The 20,471-nt window shown below is 34.9% G+C and overlaps 1 protein-coding gene across 4 annotated transcripts in view; it reads right to left on the bottom strand.

Annotated features, from left to right (window-relative positions):
- LOC148951976 (neuralized-like protein 4) overlaps positions 1–20,471 on the bottom strand; it is a 69,221-nt gene that overhangs the window by 22,821 nt on the left and 25,929 nt on the right. For all 4 annotated transcript variants that reach the window (XM_089089453.1, XM_089089454.1, XM_089089452.1 and 1 more), the window contains exons 3-9: positions 15,111–15,595; positions 13,057–13,255; positions 9,756–9,980; positions 6,144–6,234; positions 4,517–4,693; positions 1,671–1,761; positions 130–398 (exon numbers count right to left, since the gene is read on the bottom strand). In XM_089089453.1, the coding sequence (XP_088945579.1) occupies positions 130–398; positions 1,671–1,761; positions 4,517–4,693; positions 6,144–6,234; positions 9,756–9,980; positions 13,057–13,255; positions 15,111–15,595 (1,537 nt within the window). The remainder of the gene's footprint in view (positions 1–129; positions 399–1,670; positions 1,762–4,516; positions 4,694–6,143; positions 6,235–9,755; positions 9,981–13,056; positions 13,256–15,110; positions 15,596–20,471) is intronic.

The raw sequence follows: 20,471 nt of genomic DNA, 5'->3' as shown, positions 1-20,471 counted from the left end.
GAACGAAACTGTAAAGTTACCGACGATACGTGCCTGACGAAAGTAGTTTATTAATGAATAAACCAAATGCTCGGCATTGTTTGTAATTCTATTAAAAAAGAAATTAAATTCAAGAAAAGCAAGACATACGTATTTATGACATCTCCAGGGGAAGGCTGATACATAGTGCTTGCCGAAAGGCTTGATGTCATCATTGAACCTGGAGTTCCACATTCTTCTTGGCCATTTGTTACCATATTTCGGTCAATAATCGTGGCAGCTGCAGCCTGGCCGTAAAGGTCAATGACACCATACACATTTGGCGGGACGTTAGACGCTGCTGGACCTTGATCAATACCATTCACGTAAAAATGAAGCATGCCACTATGTGCCCTCATCACTCCAACTCTATCACCTTTCTAAAAAAAACTTTTTTTTATTGGCAAGCAAAAATATTAAGTCGACATTTTTATTGGAAGAAAACAAGAAATGAAAAAGTAAACAATCAACGTTAAGCTACTAAAATCGACGATGCTTTGGTGAGTCCTAATTTACAGATTATGTAGTATCTAAATCAAAAGGGGGTATCCCAATTTTCCAAAAGTGATTTTTTGCGATATTGAGTCCTTTAACAAGTCTGTATCTATTTGCCATACTCAAAAAGACCATACTCGAAAAATCACTTTTTATCGGAATATCAGCGATCTTTAGTAATATAAATGCCAATAATTACTTAAATCAGATTATGAGCCTAAGAAACTGTCATAAAAGAGAGAAAAACCTTAAATTAAAGCACTACAGAGTAAAAGCTTATGGAGCAACTCGTAACACCAGTGAGCCTTTAAAGTAGAAAATACATGTTACTTTCTTGGTTTTGTTTATTTTTGTAAGCCTTGTAAGCTTGATTCAGCCAGATTCAAACAACTTTTAGAGAAAGAGGGAATACGATTAACGACGTATTTGTATACCGATTTTTAATTTTCTTCTGGGAGCCAGATCAATCTTAAGAGGGTATTTTTAATCCTGGCTCTTTGTGTCCAAGCAAGGGTTCGGTATAAGTAGTAGTCATAAATTATTTTCGTAAAACCACAAAACAAAATCAATCGGCAGCTCAACAAAAGCGTTGTTGGCGGGGGTGTACTACTAACAAGAAAATAATAATAACAATAAATGTGAGATATAAGGAGTTGGAGGATGAAACAGTATGCCCAGAAATACAAACAGAAATAAACCACACATTTAAGCTACATAATATCATGATCACAAAGCAACAATAACCCTAAAATTAGTAATAAAAACAAACAACTCAACTAATAGATAAAATAAAACAGAGTGGATTAAGTCACGAAAAAAGGGAATTTTAAGGCACCATAATTAAATGTAGTTCATTTTGGTTGTAATTGTATATACAGAACAAATTTATACTTGTAAAACCATCTAGTTATAATTACCATGATAGCTCTTCAGAAAAAAAGCCTGATGGATTTGGTCTACTTTTGCAGAGGAATGAAATTCAGCATTTTCAAGCCCCTCAACTATTGATGAAGTTTCTCCGCCAGTAAATAAATCAGAATTTGGTTCACAAATACCTTTAAAAATAATATTTTTAAGTTGTGTTGAAGTATTAGCAAAACGTCCGAAAAATTGAGTTGATGCGTCTTAAAACTGACCCCTATAAACTAAAACAATACCTTTAGCTGATCCAAATTTTGTCCATAGTCATCAACGATAGTTGTTCCATTGTGCATTACCCCATTCCCAGTCATAATATAAGTTCCAGACCTGAAAAAAGGCGCCATTAGCACAGTATTCTTGAACCAGTAGGAAATTAGTTCTCGTAATTTAATACTTATAATAAGGTGCGTATGTAAACGTTGATTTTTACTAAAAAGTGGGAAAGGGGAGGGGGTTGAAGGTTCATCAAAAGAGAGAAAACAGTAGAACTGCAAGCAAATTGAAACAAAATCTATAATTAAATACAGAGTTGGAGTTTTGATTGCAGTCTCCTAGGCTATTCTTTAAAGGCTATTATATAATTTATTTTTCAAAGTAAGGAGCAATATTAAAACTTAAAACGAACAGAAATTATTACGTATATGAAGGGGTTTGCTCCTCATCAATACATCGCCCTTTACGCTTGATTTTTTTTTCAAATTATTTAAGAATTACTCCTGAAACACTAGTGCTGTTTAATTAGAATAATAAGCTTTTTTAAAAGTTAAGAAGAGCTTTAGCGTAAAGAGCGAGGTATTGAAGAAGGGGCAACCCCATTCATATACGTAATTAATTTCTGTTCGTTTTAAGTTTTAATGTTGGTCCTTAATTTCAGTTGAACAAATTGTTTTTTTTATATTTAATTTCTGATTGTTTTTTTAAATAATGCTGAGAAATCCAGCTCCCCTTTCATGGAAAATTTCCTTCCCCCAAATAAAATTTCTCAGGCTCGTAACTTTTGATGGGTAACATTAAACTTGATGAATTTTATAAATTTTGAATAAACATCAAAATTCGATTCTCTGGAATAATAAAACTATACTCTTATTTGTGCTAAAAAATTCACATTAATATTCATAAAATTTGAACAATTGACACGGAAATGGTTCAGATCCAGTATATAAGCTGGTGAAGGCCTTTCGCTTATTGGATCACTGAAGAATGGAACCTAAAACGAACAAAAATTACAATGGACAACGAAGACAAAACTTAAACGAACAGAAATTACCTCCAACAAGTATGGTGTCCCCCTCCTATCTATACAAACAAAATGACCTTACTATGTGTGAGCGTGTTTCTAACTGGGCTAAAAGTGAATTAACAGCTGAACTATTCAAGCTAGAAACGGGAACGTTCTGTGAAACGTGCTTAAAACCAAGGACCCTGCTGTCAGCTATAAAGGTCCAAAGATTTCACACAAAAAGTAGAAAATTACAAGGAAAAAAATGTCACGCAAGGACGGTCGGGTATGTGGGCAGTAATGAACAAAGCCAGCGGAGGGAGGACACGAAATAGCCACGAAGCGTTTTTTTTTTTTAAGATAAAGAGCTGGCGAAGCCAAATCTTTGGACAGTGTATTCTGATCTAATCACATACTATTTTGTCATCTACTTTTTGGAATGCCATAGAATAACTGGAAGCTAAAGGTTTTGTGGTCAGTGGTACGTTTGAACTTTGATGGCTAAATTTACTCTCAAGGCCACATTATGTTGCCCCAAGACGTGACTGAATTCTTAAGACCAACCCTCACGCGACCTGCTGAAAATTCAGTCCTAATATGCCTTTTTTTTCTAAAATATCTGATTTAACATGAAAAGGCAGAGTTTTTCATAAATGAAATATTGGAACTTAATATTTCTTATAATACCCGTTCAAGTAAATAGTTTGATTGGAAAAAACTGACTTTTATTGGATGATCTTATATTACTAGCTGTAAGGCCTTATAACAACGAAACTCTAGATTTGAGAGAAGTTAAACAAGGATTGCCAAGTCAAGGTGGAATACCCAACAACAATAAATACGAAACTTCAAATGGGTCATTTAGATATAGTTGCATGTCACTTGGATTCATAAAAGACGTTGCTCTGCTCGGCGTTCATAAAAAAAAGAAAGGCTTCATGGAGACTGCCTTCTAGCAACATAAGGTGTTATGTTGGTGTAAGCACTTTTGCATTTCTGCTGTTCCTGTCATAATGCAACAGAAGAAAAATGCTGCATTTAATCACCTCACGTTTCGTTTTCGAACTTATTTCGTTTTTTTTTTTGGAGGGGGGGGGGGGGTTTACTCAAACAAACCTAAAAAACGCAAAAAAATTTATTTATGTCCCTTTTTTGTTACGTTTTTACGAGTCAGACAAACATTTCGGGGGGGGGGGGGGGTCAAATTTTACTTTGAACCCCCTGTTAATTTCGTCTATAATTTTAATAATTCTAATATAATTTTAATAATTTCATCTATAAATTAATAAGTCTGTTAATTTCGATAATTTTAGATAATTTTTCAGGTTATTTTTCCAAAATTCCCTTAAATTTGTTTTCAAATAACATTTTACTATTAAGATTAATTTCGATAAATTTTTAGTGAAAAATATTTCACTTAAAAATAAGAGGGATAACAAGTTTTCCTCCCTTCTTCAGGAAAAAAGTCAAATATTGAAGACAAAACATGAAATTTTTGGTACTGAAATATTTCTCGCTATGCCTAAATTTACCACCCACATCATGCAGTATTTTAACAGCTTAACTGTTGCAATAATATTTTGGTAGCAGTCCCATTAGTTGTTGAAACCTCACCTGCAAATACTTGAATGAGCAGACTTTTGATACTGAAACATTTTTCGTTGTGCCTAAAATTTAACTCCTGCACCACGCTGTATTTAACGTATTTTAACACTTACATTGATTTTTCTATAGGCAATCTCTTTTGTTTTTGAAAGCTCACCTGCAAATGCTTGGATGAACAATATTTGAATGGGAAGTATTGGTACCGAAGAGCTAAATTATATGAGAATTAGTCAAATAAAATATTAAAAAAAGACTAACCTTACATTGGTCATTGTAGCTGGAAATTCGAGATCTAGAGGAGAATGAGTTGTAACACCAATTTCAATAGAACCAGCCCACTTTGGTACAACTTGATCAACAACAACTTCAAAGACTTCACCAGGTCTCAGTGTCCGCTCAGTTAGAACTACGCCATGATTAAAGTCTTCAAATGCGCTAACAAAGAAGACAAAGAAGAACATAATAAAATGAAAACATTAAAAGGGGGGGGGATAGAATACAGCTTATAAAAACAATCATTCACAGTATCTATAAGAACAAGATATCTTATGGAATAACAGAGGGCCAATAGGAAGCACAATGGAGACTTTTCAGCTCATGGAAGCAATACAGCGCATTAGAAGACAAAAATATTTTTCGGTAGCTTTCCTATGACACAACTGCATATATATATATATATATATATATATATATATATATATATATATATATATATATATATATATATATATATATATATATATATATATATATATATATATATATATATATTCCCCCCTCCCCCGCAGAAAAATTTCCCCTGCATCCAAAATGAGCAGCCAAAGAGAAATTATAAATTATGACAAATAAAAATAATGAAGAAAAGAAGGAATTAGGGAATTCTTATTTCTATTCTTTTTTTTGTGTTTTGGGAGTTTGAGTTATCATACAGGGTAAGATTAAGGTAAGATAATTGGAAAATATGAAAATAGGGCTTTAATCAACCTACATCAGGCCCGTACTAAATCCAAATAAGCAAGTTTGAATGCCAAATAGCTGGCGTTCTTTAAAAAAAAACATGGCAGAATGAAAGGCTTTATTCTGATTAAACCAATATTGGTCGAATACTCCCTAAGTAAGCTTGACATAAATAAATTCTAAAACCACACTGGCTATACATGACGCATAAAGGAAAGAACCACTCGTGAGGTTTACTTCAAAAGGCTAGATTTTGTTTGTTTTCGTTTTTTTTTTAGCACTGAAGACGACTTGGCGGAGGTCCTTGTCCAAATATCTGCTTATTTTTGTTTCGTACTTTTCCACTGGTTGACACTACCCTCGTTTTCCTTACCTACTGGGTTTAATTTTTTTCTTCTTTGCTTCATACGTCTGATTAAACCATACTACAGACAGGAAATAGAAAACGGACGAAGTCGGCCTTTTAAAATATTGGAGAAATAATACACATTTTAAAACTTTTCCAAATTTTCATAAAGAGAATTTAACAGAATAAAGAATTATATTCGACTTAAAGAATTAATTAAATAAAAAAAAAAACGAATTCAATAAAAAATTATTAAAGAATTGCATAAAATTATTTTTATATTAAGAAAATAATTACAACAATTATTAATAAAATAAAAAAATAAAATGGATTAACTAAATAAATAAAAAATTATTTAAAGAATCCTGAGGTGCAATACCATCCTTCGAGAGAGGGCAGTTATGGACATTAAAACGGTCCAAGTTAATTTGGACAACAATGGACCGGTAAGGCAGTAAGACTTTACATTGCGATTTTTTCCATTGATTCAAAGCCTAAAAACCTCACTAAATTATGGTAAATATAAATAGAAGACAACTAGGCTTCACCAAATTAACTATCAAGTAGGATATGCATACTTACTAGGGTCTATGTGCCGTTTTCCCACCATTTACAACAGCAGCGTGGAGCCCGCAAGTTGTGTGAAACAGCAAAGACTCTTCGAGTTCAGCTTCTAAAATTACAGAAACAGAAGGCCAATAAAACAAAACCAAATTGAATTTTACTCTAACGTTGCACTTATTAATTTTCAATATATCTTATTTTCCAACAGAAATAGACTTTCCGAACCTTCTAATTCGTTCTTGCTGCATCTTGTAAGCACTAAAAAAAGTTTCAGAAGGTTTAGGCATTTTTATTTCCTTGTATCTCTGGGACAACTCATTCTCACCGTTGAAAATATGTGTAACAGTAAAATTTTATCTTTTGTATACACTAAAAAAAAAGAAATTCAAAAGTTAACCCTCTAGCTTTAACTAGTCCTAATATACAAATACGAAGCAATAAAAAAAAAAAAAAATCGTAAGAGCACTTTCAAGGGAGTGTACATAGTTCGGCCTAAAATCTTCCTTAAAGTAACACAATGTTTCAATTGTGAACGATATTTACAGCCGCAAACAGGATTGAAAAGAGGGAGGAGGAAGGTCTTATTCCCTCTTCCCTCTAATAAAAGCTTTAGGCCTTTCTTCTAATAAAAGGAAGCTACTGTTTAGAACAACTAATTTCAAAATATTACCAAAAACAAGCTTTTCACTAGCTTTTAGTCTCTTTTGCTTTTATCACACAAAAAATGCACAAACACTAAGTCTGCTGTAAAAAAAAAAAACATTTTTTTGTGCTCAATCTGATTCCCCTCCACTCCAATGATATTTTGGGTTCATCTTTCACCATCTATATATCTGTGCACGCCTATGACCCCAAGTCAAATACCTATGTATAGTTATCATTGCAACTAAAAAGAATATTATTTAAATTTTCAGATTGACATTCTTGCTAAAGAAAAAAAAAACTTTCAAGGGAGTGTACATAGTTCGGCCTAAAACCTTCCTTGAAGTAACACAATGATTCAATCCTGAATGATATTTACAGCCGCAAACAGGACTGAAAAGAGGGAGGAGGGAGGTCGTATAAAAGTAAGTTACTAATAAAAGGAGGCGACCTCCTCTAACAAAAGGAAGTTGCTGTTTAGAAGAACTAATATCAAAATATTACCGAAAACAAGCTTTTCACTAACTTTTAGTCTCTTTTGCTTTCATCACACAAAAAATGTACAAACACTAAAAGTCTGCTGTAAAAAAAAAAAAAAAAAAATTTGTGCTCAATCTGATTCCCCTCCACTCCAATGATATTTTGGGTTCATCTTTCACCATCTATATATCTGTGCACGCCTATGACCCCAAGTCAAATACCTATGCATAGTTATCATTGCAACTAAAAAGAATATTATTTAAATTTTCAGATTGACATTCTTGCTAAAGAAAAAAAAAACTTTCAAGGGAGTGTACATAGTTCGGCCTAAAACCTTCCTTGAAGTAACACAATGATTCAATCCTGAATGATATTTACAGCCGCAAACAGGACTGAAAAGAGGGAGGAGGGAGGTCGTATAAAAGTAAGTTACTAATAAAAGGAGGCGACCTCCTCTAACAAAAGGAAGTTGCTGTTTAGAATAACTAATATAAAAATATTACCCAAAACAAGCTTTTAAATAAATTTTAGTCTCTTTTGCTTTTATCACACAAAAAATGCACAAACACTAAAAGTCTGCTTTAAAAAAAAAAAAAAAAAAACATTTTTTTGTGCTCAATCTGATTCCCCTCCACTCCAATGATATTTTGGGTTCATCTTTCACCATCTATATATCTGTGCACGCCTATGACCCCAAGTCAAATACCTATGTATAGTTATCATTGCAACTAAAAAGAATATTATTTAAATTTTCAGATTGACATTCTTGCTAAAGAAAAAAAAAACTTTCAAGGGAGTGTATACAGTTCGGCCTAAAACCTTCCTTGAAGTAACACAATGATTCAATCCTGAATGATATTTACAGCCGCAAACAGGACTGAAAAGAGGGAGGAGGGAGGTCGTATAAAAGTAAGTTACTAATAAAAGGAGGCGACCTCCTCTAACAAAAGGAAGTTGCTGTTTAGAATAACTAATATCAAAATATTACCGAAAACAAGCTTTTCACTAACTTTTAGTCTCTTTTGATTTTATCACACAAAAAATGCACAAACAATAAAAGTCTGCTGTAAAAAAAAAAAAAAAAAAACATTTTTTTGTGCTCAATCTGATTCCCCTCCACACCAATGATATTTTGGGTTCATCTTTCACCATCTATATATCTGTGCACGCCTATGACCCCAAGTCAAATACCTATGTATAGTTATCATTGCAACTAAAAAGAATATCATTTAAATATTTAGATTGACATTCTTGCTATTAAAAAAAAAAAAAAAAAAAAAAAAAAAAAAAAATCGCATAAGCAAAACATCGACAACAGCAGTAAATTGTAGTCTAATGAAATACAAAAAAGAATAAAAGAAATATAAAGTCTATCAAATCAAATAAACACTCCGGCCAATGGGCGACTTACTATTCCCTTTTTAAATTTTCACACAGTTTTGAAGATGCAATTTCCAGGTCAGTTGTATTTGTACATCGTAAGTTATGTCCGTTGTGGTATGTGGAGCAAATATTTGGCGGAACGGATTTTGCTTTATCAGTTTTAGTGAAAATCTTCTAGAAAGGCCTAGGACAGAGGATATGAGGCAGCGCGACAGCGTTGCAAAGACTGGCGAGGCAAAAACAGTGAAACGGGTTTAACGGAAACAATTGAGGCATAGGGAGCAGATATTTGGCGATAAATAGGAGGGATAAAAAAACAGTGAGTGTGGCGATTAGAAGTGTCGATAGGGAAGGGGAAACCAAAGTATGAGATGCCATCAACGGTCATAATAATTGAGGTACCGAGAGATATAGCGCGTGATAAACAATCGGCATTGCAAATAAAAATGAAATTTCTGATTTTTCTGAATTGAATACCATAAGCCGAGATTATGGTATTCATTAGATAAAAGGGAAAAGATTTCACAAATACTCTCAGTAGTCCGACTTAGGTTGAGGATATCATTAGCAAATGAGATAGAACATGTGGAGCCAAAAATGACTTCTTAAACTAGTAGATTATATGCTGCACAATATCCGGTAAACAAAAACTTTGGTGGCCCGTAAGAAAATGGGACCTTATAAAAGATTTCTTGTAAGGGATTTTACGAACCCCCTTCTTAAATTAAAAGAAAAATTTCCCCTGAGTTAGTTTCTTCTGACATTGGTTAAGATTAAGACAGGTAGAAACACACCCCGTTTAACAGGTAGTGCACCATTATGTAAATAATCCGTTAAGACTTATGCGTAGAGAACAACTGAAGGCAGTCTGAAAAGGGCCATAATTTGGACTATAGGTTCATCTTAAAAAGCTTCATTATATAACACATTAACCTTTCAAGAATGAAAAATCGTTATTTCCAAGAGGTGGAGTAGGCCAAGGGTTTCCACGTCCCCAAAGTAGGTCCAAATGAACCTCTCCCAACTACCACCTTAATATGGACTTAGTGTATCTACCTTTAAAGAAATGCAGGGAAAGGTTTGTTGATAAATAAATAAACAAAATAAAAAATCAGAAATATATACCATCCGTAATTGGTGATTGCACATCCAAAAAAGCCAAGGGTGTGTTTCTTCTCAAGGACATATTTTTCTCGTCTCTGTTATCCGGATCGACAATCGTGACACGTACTGTCATACCATAGAGATCGACAACACCCCAAACTCGTGCAGGGACCTTGTTTGATGCAACTCCTTGGTCAACACCATTTATATAATAGTGGAGTTCAGCATTGGATTTTCTTATCATTCCTGAAAAATAGAAGTAATAGAATGTATAATAGAATGTAAAAGTGCAACGGAAAATTAGAATAAAGAAAAAACAAAGACATTACTATTGGAAAAACGCTTATTTTCAAGAGAATAGCCTTTTTTCTGTAGGGGGGTCGGCTCCTTCCTCCTTCACAATGTAAATTTTATTTGCGGGATGGACTTATGAAATGCTCACTGCCAAAATACGAAGTTCCTTAAAATACAATTCTGCACTTAGGAGGTAGAGCAATCCATTATTAAACGCGAATAAGGGTGTTGAAATAAATGTACGAAGGATTTTATAGCTTTGTTCAAATTTATATTTTATATGGAGGATCAAGACCGAATTATTCCCCCCCCCACTTTTAAGGTAGAAAAAACTAAAAAAGTAAGATATTTTCAACACTTAGGATTAAAGATATATGATAAACGCTTGCTAATCCCAACTCTAGTCAAATTTCAGTTTTTAACAACATACACCATCTTCCTACATCATCAATACTCCCTCAAATTAGGGAATGGCAAGCAAGTACATATAGCTTTGATAAACTGAAGCTCCGAAGTGGTCTCATAGTAGCATCGGGGTGCACCTTTCGTGAGTTTGCCTAAAGATAACCGTGACTATAAACAGCACTTCATGTTCACCTTGAAACGTTGCATCCCTCGGGGAATCATGGCCTTTTGAACGACACAACATTGCACTCGATCTTGATCCATAGAACACTTCACTGTTTTGTTGTTCTTCTTGACTTTTGGGGCTGGGTAAACTCTTGCTAGCTAATTTATTATTATAGGTTTCCTCTGCACCATAGTAGAATATTAACAGGTACGAACGATAAAGGACTCCGGGGAGGATAGGAGTGCCGTTAGTGAATTCTCAAAACCTCCGAAAATTCATTCATTTTTCTATCACTTTTATCTAGGATGCTTAAATCGTCAACACAATCCAAGTCTAGGAAAGTTTTAATTTCCCAATTGATTCTGTGTTCTCCCACTTGCTTTTGCTGTGCTCCCTAGGACGAAGTCCATCAAAATGATCGATTTCATTCTGGAGTCTACCAGCCAAATAACTTCCCCGAAAGTAGTTACCCTTCCTAAATTTCAGCTTCAGGTTAACCTTAGACAATAATAGAGGGCGATCTTTACCTTTAACGTCAGTAACAACACTCCTATATACCCTAGTATCTTGTATCGATCCAGTCAGTCTTCGGTTTACGATAGCATAATCAATAAAGTTAGCTGCCTTACTATCATATGCATACCATGTTAACTTATGGGCCATTTGCTGACCAAATACTGTATTGATTAAAACTAGATTGTTTTACCTACAAAATTGCAACAGTCTGTAACCATTACCGTTTTCTTTTCGTATATCAAAATTTACCTAGGCTAGGATACCATCTATCCCTATTTCCACCGACCTGGGCACGAAAATCCCCAAATAAAAATACCATATTTCTACCTGGGACCCTGTCTATTTGTTTCTGTATATGTAAGTAAGGTTCATTTGAGTCACTACTATCTCCATCAGTCGGTTCTACAGGAGCATATACTACTATGACTGATACCCTCCAATTTTTAGTCATAAATTGAGCAACTAGGATTCTATATTAATGGCTTCCAACCTTAAACATGACTTAGCAGGTTCCCTATTCATCATCACGGGCTCTACACCCTGCCTACACACTCCATCCTTCCTGCCCGAGAAAATAAATTCTATATCACATAATCCCATGTTTTCTTACCCCTGGGATAGGAGTTTCTGAAATTCTTAATAAGTCCAGTTCAAAGCGTCAGAATTCATCAGTCAAAATATCGATATGATAGTTTTTTTAACGTTGTAACATTCCAAGTTGCGATTTTCATATTCTTAAATCACTGAAATTATGGCCTCAGGAAAAACCACGGTCCCGGAACCAATGCAGGATGGGGATTAACATATCTTTCCAAGTCTACACGAAGCGCTTAAGCCGGCTTAGAACCGGACAGCAAAAGTCCCTGGAACCTCCAGATGAATGGAGAATTTGAGCAATCCTGGGCCCATCTTGGTTAAAACGTGGTTGGGGATGCTCTTCTATCAACAAGAGTCAAAATCCTGAACTAGCTATCTCAAGCCTATTACCTCCGACATCAAGCCTACAAATATTATGCTACTATGGGTAGGCAACCCACAATAGATAATTTTACTAGGAAGAGGTTCGTCAGCCCAAAGAAGTCTACCAGAACACACCAAACCCAGAAGAATTATTCGTTATTCAGAATTAAGTGCAAAAGCTGCGTTGTTTACTAGGCTATCGTTTCCTCGAGAGGCACCACTTCCAAGGTCATCCTGCAGCGCTGTTAGCCGTCACAGTTTTGGCTTGCAAAACTAGCGAAAGGTCCACCCTGATGCAACCATGAGGTCACACATGCGGAACTTCCCTGTCAGGGATAGGAACGAAGAAAGGAGCTAATTACAGAGCGGAGATCCTAAACTATCTTACAGCACCGGAACAGCTGTAACATTTTATACCCAACCTATTCTTGTCAGGACATTAATCAGGAAAATAGTTCTTCCCTTTTATAAATAGTTTTTTTTTATTAGTATTAAACCACTAATGAGTAACATTCAAGCTCTTCTGGGACACTAACAAAATTTCCAAATGCTATTTTCGTCCTATCTAGATTTTTATTTGGGAGGGCGTCAACTGTGAGAAGGTAATACGTAGATATTTATTAGCCACACAGTGTCCCAAAAGCGCAAATTTTATCAATCCCTCATATTTTATAAGATGGGACAAATTCAGGACCCCCAAACACCGGATAGGCCTTGTTTTGCTCGCATTAAAAGTTTTTGTTTTGGTGCTGTTCTCTTACGTTGTAACCCAATCAATGGTTTAGATTTAAATCTTTTCTGGAATTTCCAACTTATCCCAACGCTTTTCAGCCACGTCAGAAATATATGCTTGAAGAATATATTATTACGGAAACTTCTCTAATAAAAAGAATGTCCCCACTTTAATATTTGAACAAACTATATAAAGCGAATTTAAGGTAGATCATATTAATCTATATTTACAAAAGACAAAACAATTACCGATTCTATCCCCTTCTTTGAGTTCATCCAAGTTCATCTGGCCATATTCATGCCGTATACCGCGCCCATTAGTCAGAATACCACAGCCAGACATCATTATAGTCCCTGACCGGAGGTTCGTCATTGTAGCTGGAAAGCTGAGAGTTGAAGGATCGTGTGTCGTCACACCAACTTCAATACTCCCTGACCATTTGTCAACCTGCAGCGTAATATAAAAACATAAATAAATAAAACATTTAAAAAATAACTTTAAGAAGGCAGCCGAAATGTTTGGCGTTTATAAAAATAAAACTATCATTTTTTTCTGTTATAAAGAAAAATAAAAATATAAAATAATACTATTGAAGTGAACGAAGGTAAAACCTATTGTCAAGAGTGTCATATAAACCGTAAAATACAAATTTTGGTTCGTTTTACACATAATACATTGTAGCGCTTCGCGAGAATACATTTAACCAACAGGGTTCAGGTAGAGAAAATAAAGTCAGTAACACCAAATTCCAATACACTGTCACCAAATGTGCGCCGATAGAAAAAAAAGAAAATGTTGCCTGATTTAGTTCATCCATGTCCGTCAGACGAAAAATAAACACCCTCCCTAATGAAACAAAATTCCAAACCCCTTGCTCACTGGAAGAAGTAAATATGATATGTAAAGAGCCTGGCTTAATATTCAAGGCGGGTCTCGAATCGATTGGTCTATTCCGGAAACACAGGCAAAGACGTAGCAACCAATGGCAAGAGATCTCTGCTCCACAATTACAGACCTGGCAGAAACAACTTCAAATAGTAGTTCAATACCAAAGCAGTCTTCAAGGGGAGGACTGAATATTTTAGGAAACAAATTATGCTGCTTTGAGAGGCAGCATTCATTTCCGTTGGAAATTAACTTTACCCCAACCCCCTACTTATACCAATAAAGGGTATATATTTGCATATGAGGGGGAGGGGGTAAAGCTCATTTCAGACGCAAATTAATGTTAAATTTGGATTAAGGATGAAATTTTGACTATAGGGGTAAGTTTGAACTTTACCCCCTCCTCTAATGTGCAAATGTATACCCTGAATTGGTATATATAGGGGTGGGGGTAAAGTTCATTTCCTACGCAAATGAACTTTAAATTTGGATTCAGGATGCAATTCTGACTGTAGAGGCAAGTTTTTTTCTTAGCTATCTGAATAATCTGGTAATATTAACCTTTACCCCTAATGGATTTACATTAGGTTTGGTAGAGATCAGCAGCTATGACTTTGATTCACCTTTAGAATTCAAAAAATGAAATTATAGAGAAAACGGGTGTAATGTTAAAACAAAGCAGTGGACAAAACAAAAAAAAAGTCAACAAACTTTAAATAATAAAGAAATTCGAATATTTCAACTTCACGTCCAGAAGTATTTATCCACGAAAAAAAAAAGAATTAAGAAAAAGAAACCCACAAAAAAGAGAATCTAATCGGTTAGACATTATCGTTTTGTCTTGCTCTGCAACTGCTACCCATTGCTCACAGCTATTGGAACATCTCATGAGATCCCAGCACCAATTACTTAATTCATTTTCTTTTCATATCCCAGAGTCTAGCTTACCATTGGTTCGTATCTCAAGTAGTTTTGAAGGATAATACTGCATAAAACAAAAAATATTTACGAAAGGAGAAGAATCAAAATATAATAGAACAAAAACCTTTCCATGAGAGTCCACAAAAAGGTGAAATCCCAAAATCTAAGATGAAATCCAATACAACCCAAAAAAAAAAAAAAAAAACACATGCCGTATTGTAAATCATTGGCCACTAACCGAATAACACTTAATAGTAGCTTTCGATTATTATGAATAATACTGTTACACATTGTTATCTCCTGATTGTATTCAGACATTACGCGTTTATTTAGAAGTAAGAAACACTACTCCATGGATACTGCGAGATTTTATAACTAAAGCTAAATCTTGATCGACACCAAAATCGAATTAAAATAGCACCAACCAAAAAATCGTCCTCTACAACGCCTCAAACTGAAAATATTCTAAGCAAAAGGTCAGAATAAAGCAACTTACCAGCCTATCAATCCTTATTTCAAAAAGTTCGTCATCCTTAAGTGGACGATGAGTCATCACAATTCCATTATTGAATTCATCCGATGGTTTAAGCCTTTCTCCAGTCCTTCTATTGGCAGACAGCTTGACAAGGGATCCGCAACGTGTATGGAATCTTAACTTATCCCTCAATCTTGGTCCTTGACTAGTTGATGCTTCATGTATTTGGTTGGAATCTGTGCTTGGTGGTGCAAAAAAGGATGAGCCTGCTTGTTCCCTGTCAGTGACTATGGCTATTTGAGAGCATTTTCCATATAGATCAAGCACAACGTAGAGATTACTTGGAATATTAGAAGCTGCAACGCCTTGTGAGCAGCTATTAACGTAAAACACAAGGTCACCTTCTCGGGTACGCATGACTCCCACCCTATCACCTTCTTCCAGATTATCTAGATCAATCCCGTATGACTGTAAGACCGGTCTTCCATTATTGAGAACAGAAGAGCCTAAAATAATTACATATATTAACACAGCATGGGGGCCTGCTGAACATTTTTCAGGCGAATAGGGCGAACACCAAAAAAGTAATAATGGTGGGGGGGGGGGGGGGGTAAGGGGAATACATTTTTGGATAAAAGGTGGTAAGATTCTCACAATTTTTGACATACATTCCCCATTTTTTACTCCAAAATGGGTGTATTAACCAAAAAACTTTACAAGCGACCAAAAAACCAAAAAGATTGACTTTGGTACAGAGAAATTATTTTATAGTTATTACGGAGAGAAAGCTCTCACGAGGGACGTGGAGTTGTTGTTTTACCGTCATCTAAATACATATTATGAATAAAACGAGCAGGAGTTATGTAGAAATAAAATAGTTTGTCAGAGACAACACGAGCAGGAGTTCGTTATAAGAAGGAGACCAGACAACCATCAACAACCTGTCCCTACTGCTGTATATTTTGCCTATTATTAGAACGCAAAAAAATCCAGAAAAAAAATTCAAATTGTCAATTCAAATACGTGTTTGCGTTGGTACTAAATCCAAAATATACAGAGGAAATAAAAAACAATGTTGTAGTATTCCCACTGGAGGATTTCAGAACGAAATATAGGCTATGCAGGATATTTAACTTAAAGTAAGTTTCGATCTAGCTTTTTACATTCCTTCTTTTTAATCTTAGAAAGAAAATGAATAGTGTATTTTTCTGTATAACATATAAGTATTTATAGTAGGACCCGATCGATATTATCGGGCCGATAGGTTCATTACGATAGAGGGTCAGTGTCATTATCGGATACCGGGAAAAAATATCGATTATCGACCGATATATATATTTTTTTTTTATGCGCAACTTGTCTAGAAGATGGTACCAGAATTCCTCAGGTAATTTTTATTTGTCCAGTCCTTGTGGGAGGAGCTATTAATTAGTCTGAACATGCTGGAGAGAGCAGCACAGGTGAGTCAAATGAAGTCAAAGTATATTTGTTGTCAATACGCACCTGATGCAGCAATGTTCGAAATGTATGGCGAGTTCAAGAACGTACATCCTCTACCAAAACAACTAAAAAGAATACAATAAACCATACATTTCTGTTTACTGATTGTTCACTTGCGTGGGTGAAAGATCCAAGGTTCAGTTGGTTAGAACCAAGATATAAAGTCTGGAGCGCAGCTAAGCGTGAGAGGGATGTTTTTAAGTTGGAAGGGGAGAGTTCCTAGGTGTCGCCGTCGCGCGTCAACACCTTGGAAATTTAGCTCGTGTGTTCGCATTTGTCGGCATACTGGATGATTTTGCCGAAATTTTCTTTAAATCCCTGCTCCAAACTCAGAACTCTAACGGCACCCCTGTATCCAGTGTGCCGAGCATGGATTCGTTAGTAAGAGACCATATCATACGAATGTAAAGTTTTCGGATTAATATGTGAATGATTAAAATTCAAACTCCCGCTATTGAAATTTGGGTTTTGAACAATTACTTCAATAAATATCTTAAGCTTCTTTCAATCAGATTTCCACGTATTTGTGTTCATGTAACTAAACAAGCTTCTTTGATTATTCTTTTTCTTATTTGTCACTTCCGCAAATATCCGCCATTTCTTTTGTGTGCTCAGAAGCTGCTGATCAGAAAAAGTAAAAAAAAAAAAAAAAAAAAAAAAATCAAACAATTCTTGACAAAATGAAAAAATAGTAAAGAAGAGATTTTGTAAAATTCCACAAGAGATTTTGTGTAAAATCCACAGTGAATTATTGAGGATGTTCTTTGGTGTGTACTAGACCAGGGAGAAACATGCGAGTATGAATGTGGGCAGAGAATGGGGGGTTTATACTTTAGGTGAGTTTTTTTCCCGAGGGGAATTTATCGGCAAATTATATCGTTATCGCATCGACATGCTACCGATATATCGGTTTCGGTGTCAGGCCCCAAAAATTCATATAGGTCGGGCCCTAATTTACAGTATCAGAGGAAAAATAGCACAAAAAAGTTGTAAAATTGTATTTGTTATAGTTACAAATATTATATGCGCTATTTTTCATCAATATTGCATATTTTTTTTCAATAACATAAATAATAGGGAATTCTGACCGTATTAGTTCACTTGTATGTATTCGGCCGCAGTCTTTGAGTGGGAATTATTAAATTAAGATCAAAGAAAAAAAATTTTTTTTAAGAAACTTTATGCATCCAAACTACGCACAACATGTACAAAACAAGCAACAATCTGAACTAAAATTGAGTGGGATATTTTTTCTGTACCAATGAGCTTCCATTTCTCTCAATAGCCGATATTAGTTACTCAGTTCAATAAACGCGAAAGGCTAATTCAGGGAAGGTTCCTTTAGTTTTGATTAGGGTGTACTCGGTAATTTTCTTTCTTCTCTGTGGTATGACCATGAGCAGTAGGGGAAATCCTTGGGACTCAAAAATAAAAGAGGACCAGGCGCGATGTTGGTGCTGTCATTAATTCGGAAAATGAAAAAAAATTCTCAGATTGAAACTGAGAAGCGGGTATTTTGTACCAAAGCGACAAGAATATGGATGTGTGAGGGTATTCTCAAACGGTAAAACATTCTCAGAATTGTATCGTTGGGATTTTCTGAAGCCATCCCTTATACAACCAAATTTATCGCCTCTTACAAAATAATTAACATACCTTTATAGGAGGGGAGTAGACTTTTTCAAGACGAGAGGCCCAATATTTTCAAACAGTGGTTGTTAGTTAGGCACACATTTACCTCCATTTTAATACTTAAAACTATCTGAAAGAAAGGGGAGGGACTTTTAGAACTGTCTATAAGAGGAAATTCAACCACGCGCATATGCACTGGGTCCCATCCCCCATCCTAAAGGTAAAAGGTAAAGAATAAGACACATAAAATGCATACAAATTGCAAAATTTGGTCGTCTTACTATTGCCAGCACACGGTATAGCTAGATAATAACATTGCCTGGTATATCCATAGGAAAACATGAGCAACAACACGACTTTTTAACATAACACATTTTTTCCACCTGACTTTTTTCAAACATTGACTCCTTTTCAATTTTCAAAGGCTTGCTCCTCTACCCAGTCAAAATGTCAGTGGGCATCCATGGCTCAGCATTATAGAAGCAAATAATTAAACACAAGGTTAGGGGTTAAACCCAACGCATTTCTTTAAAAGACAAAAGTTTATAAAACTACGCATATTTTCTTTATATATGAATACTCACTTCGTTACACCATTTCTAAAAACATATTTTTACTACTCTGCTTTCCTACCATCTCAAAACTTACCATATTATCTAAGGGGTTCAATAAGGAATTCCTTAAATGAATAGCAAACACTTCTGCCATACCTACGGACTTATCGTGAGAGCTTACGAGTTTTTTGATAACCCGAAGGTTGAAAACCAGATCAACTATCAACCGATAAATATTCACACCCTGAGTATTGCACATTCCAAGCAAACTCTGGTCAATGAAATCCAGAAAACTTTACCTCATTTTAAAACTGAATTTGGAAAAATGTCTCGGCCTCATATATATGAAATTGGAGACCTTGCACCGTCTTTAAATAATAAAAAAATTGTTTTCCAAATATAAATTAAGAACAAGATTACAACTAAAAACGAAGAGAAACTAAAAACCAAATCTTCTATATGAAGGGAGCCAGAACCCTAGCCCCCTCCCTTTGCTATTTACGGTAAAGTTTTTTTCTTTTTCAATTGAAAAATTTTGGAGTGCAACAAATATAACCAATTCAGTAATTACATGCGACATTGTTTCATTTTTAGAAGCTGAGTTTTTGAAGATTTTGAGAGTTCAGGGTGCAAGAATTGGTTTGAAAGCTTAATTGAAGAAGACTATGAGTGTGTTCGAGCATCCCTTGTCCGGCTTATCCACTTAATAGTAGCCTTTCCGGATGTAATCCGTAAAGAATAATAACAAAGACTTATCTGGCAACTTGTCAACTAAAACACTATAAGCAACTAGGCGAATAACAACATTAATCATGTGTACTCCACTGTTAACATGGCTTATTTAAATACCCCTGAAGGCGTGCCGATTTTTCTACTGATATTTTCTTTGAGCTTATTGAAAATTGGTATGGTTTGGCGTATAGCTTTAAAGTACGGATCCTTAAACTTTTTTCATTCACGAACCCATTTATGATTCCGAGTTTCCTGGCGACCCCATATAAATAGAAAAGAAAGATAAATAAATGTTTTGGATGATATATTAATTAGGTAACAATATATATATAATGTTTTAGAGGTAATTACTTGGCCAGAAAAAAAAGAAGAGAGAGAGAGAAGAAGAAGAAAAAGACTGTCATCCTAATCCAGCAATTGAGACAAATGTGCACTTGAACGAGGTTTTGACCTTACTCATCTATCCAACTACCTAGGACCAAACAGTATAACCGAACCATCAACCAAATAGAAATGTCCAAATTCATGCAAAGTCGTCATCAATAAATGTAAGTCGTTGTAAATTTACAAGCAAAAGCACATTAAATCTAGCGAAAAATTTCCAAGTAGTACCTTCCAACTTGTGAAATACATGCATACTAGTAAAGCTGTTCAAAATTACATACAAAATGAGTTTCATTCTTTCCTTATTAAAATCCCAGAGGTAACTGAGCAAAGACCATTCTGGAACAAATAAAGACTGGTCCAGATGTGAGTTATAAAAACAAGCCTTTTGTTGGTATCCAGATCCAATTACAGATTTAAAGTTGGAAAGCAAAAGACAAATTATATTCAAATTTCAGTCAATATTTCTTTACATTTTTTCGTTTATTTACCTAAAAGTTCTTGGTGCATACAATTAAGTTTTTTAAATTGCCAACTAATTTTTATGCAGGAAAACCTCTTAAGATCAGTTTTTGGCTAA

Source organism: Artemia sp. Qi Xiang Cuo, chromosome 5 (assembly GCF_049724085.1).
Source record: "Artemia sp. Qi Xiang Cuo chromosome 5, ASM4972408v1, whole genome shotgun sequence".
Taxonomy (NCBI): Eukaryota; Metazoa; Arthropoda; class Branchiopoda; order Anostraca; family Artemiidae; genus Artemia; species Artemia sp. Qi Xiang Cuo.
This window is presented reverse-complemented; position numbering and strand designations above follow the sequence as displayed.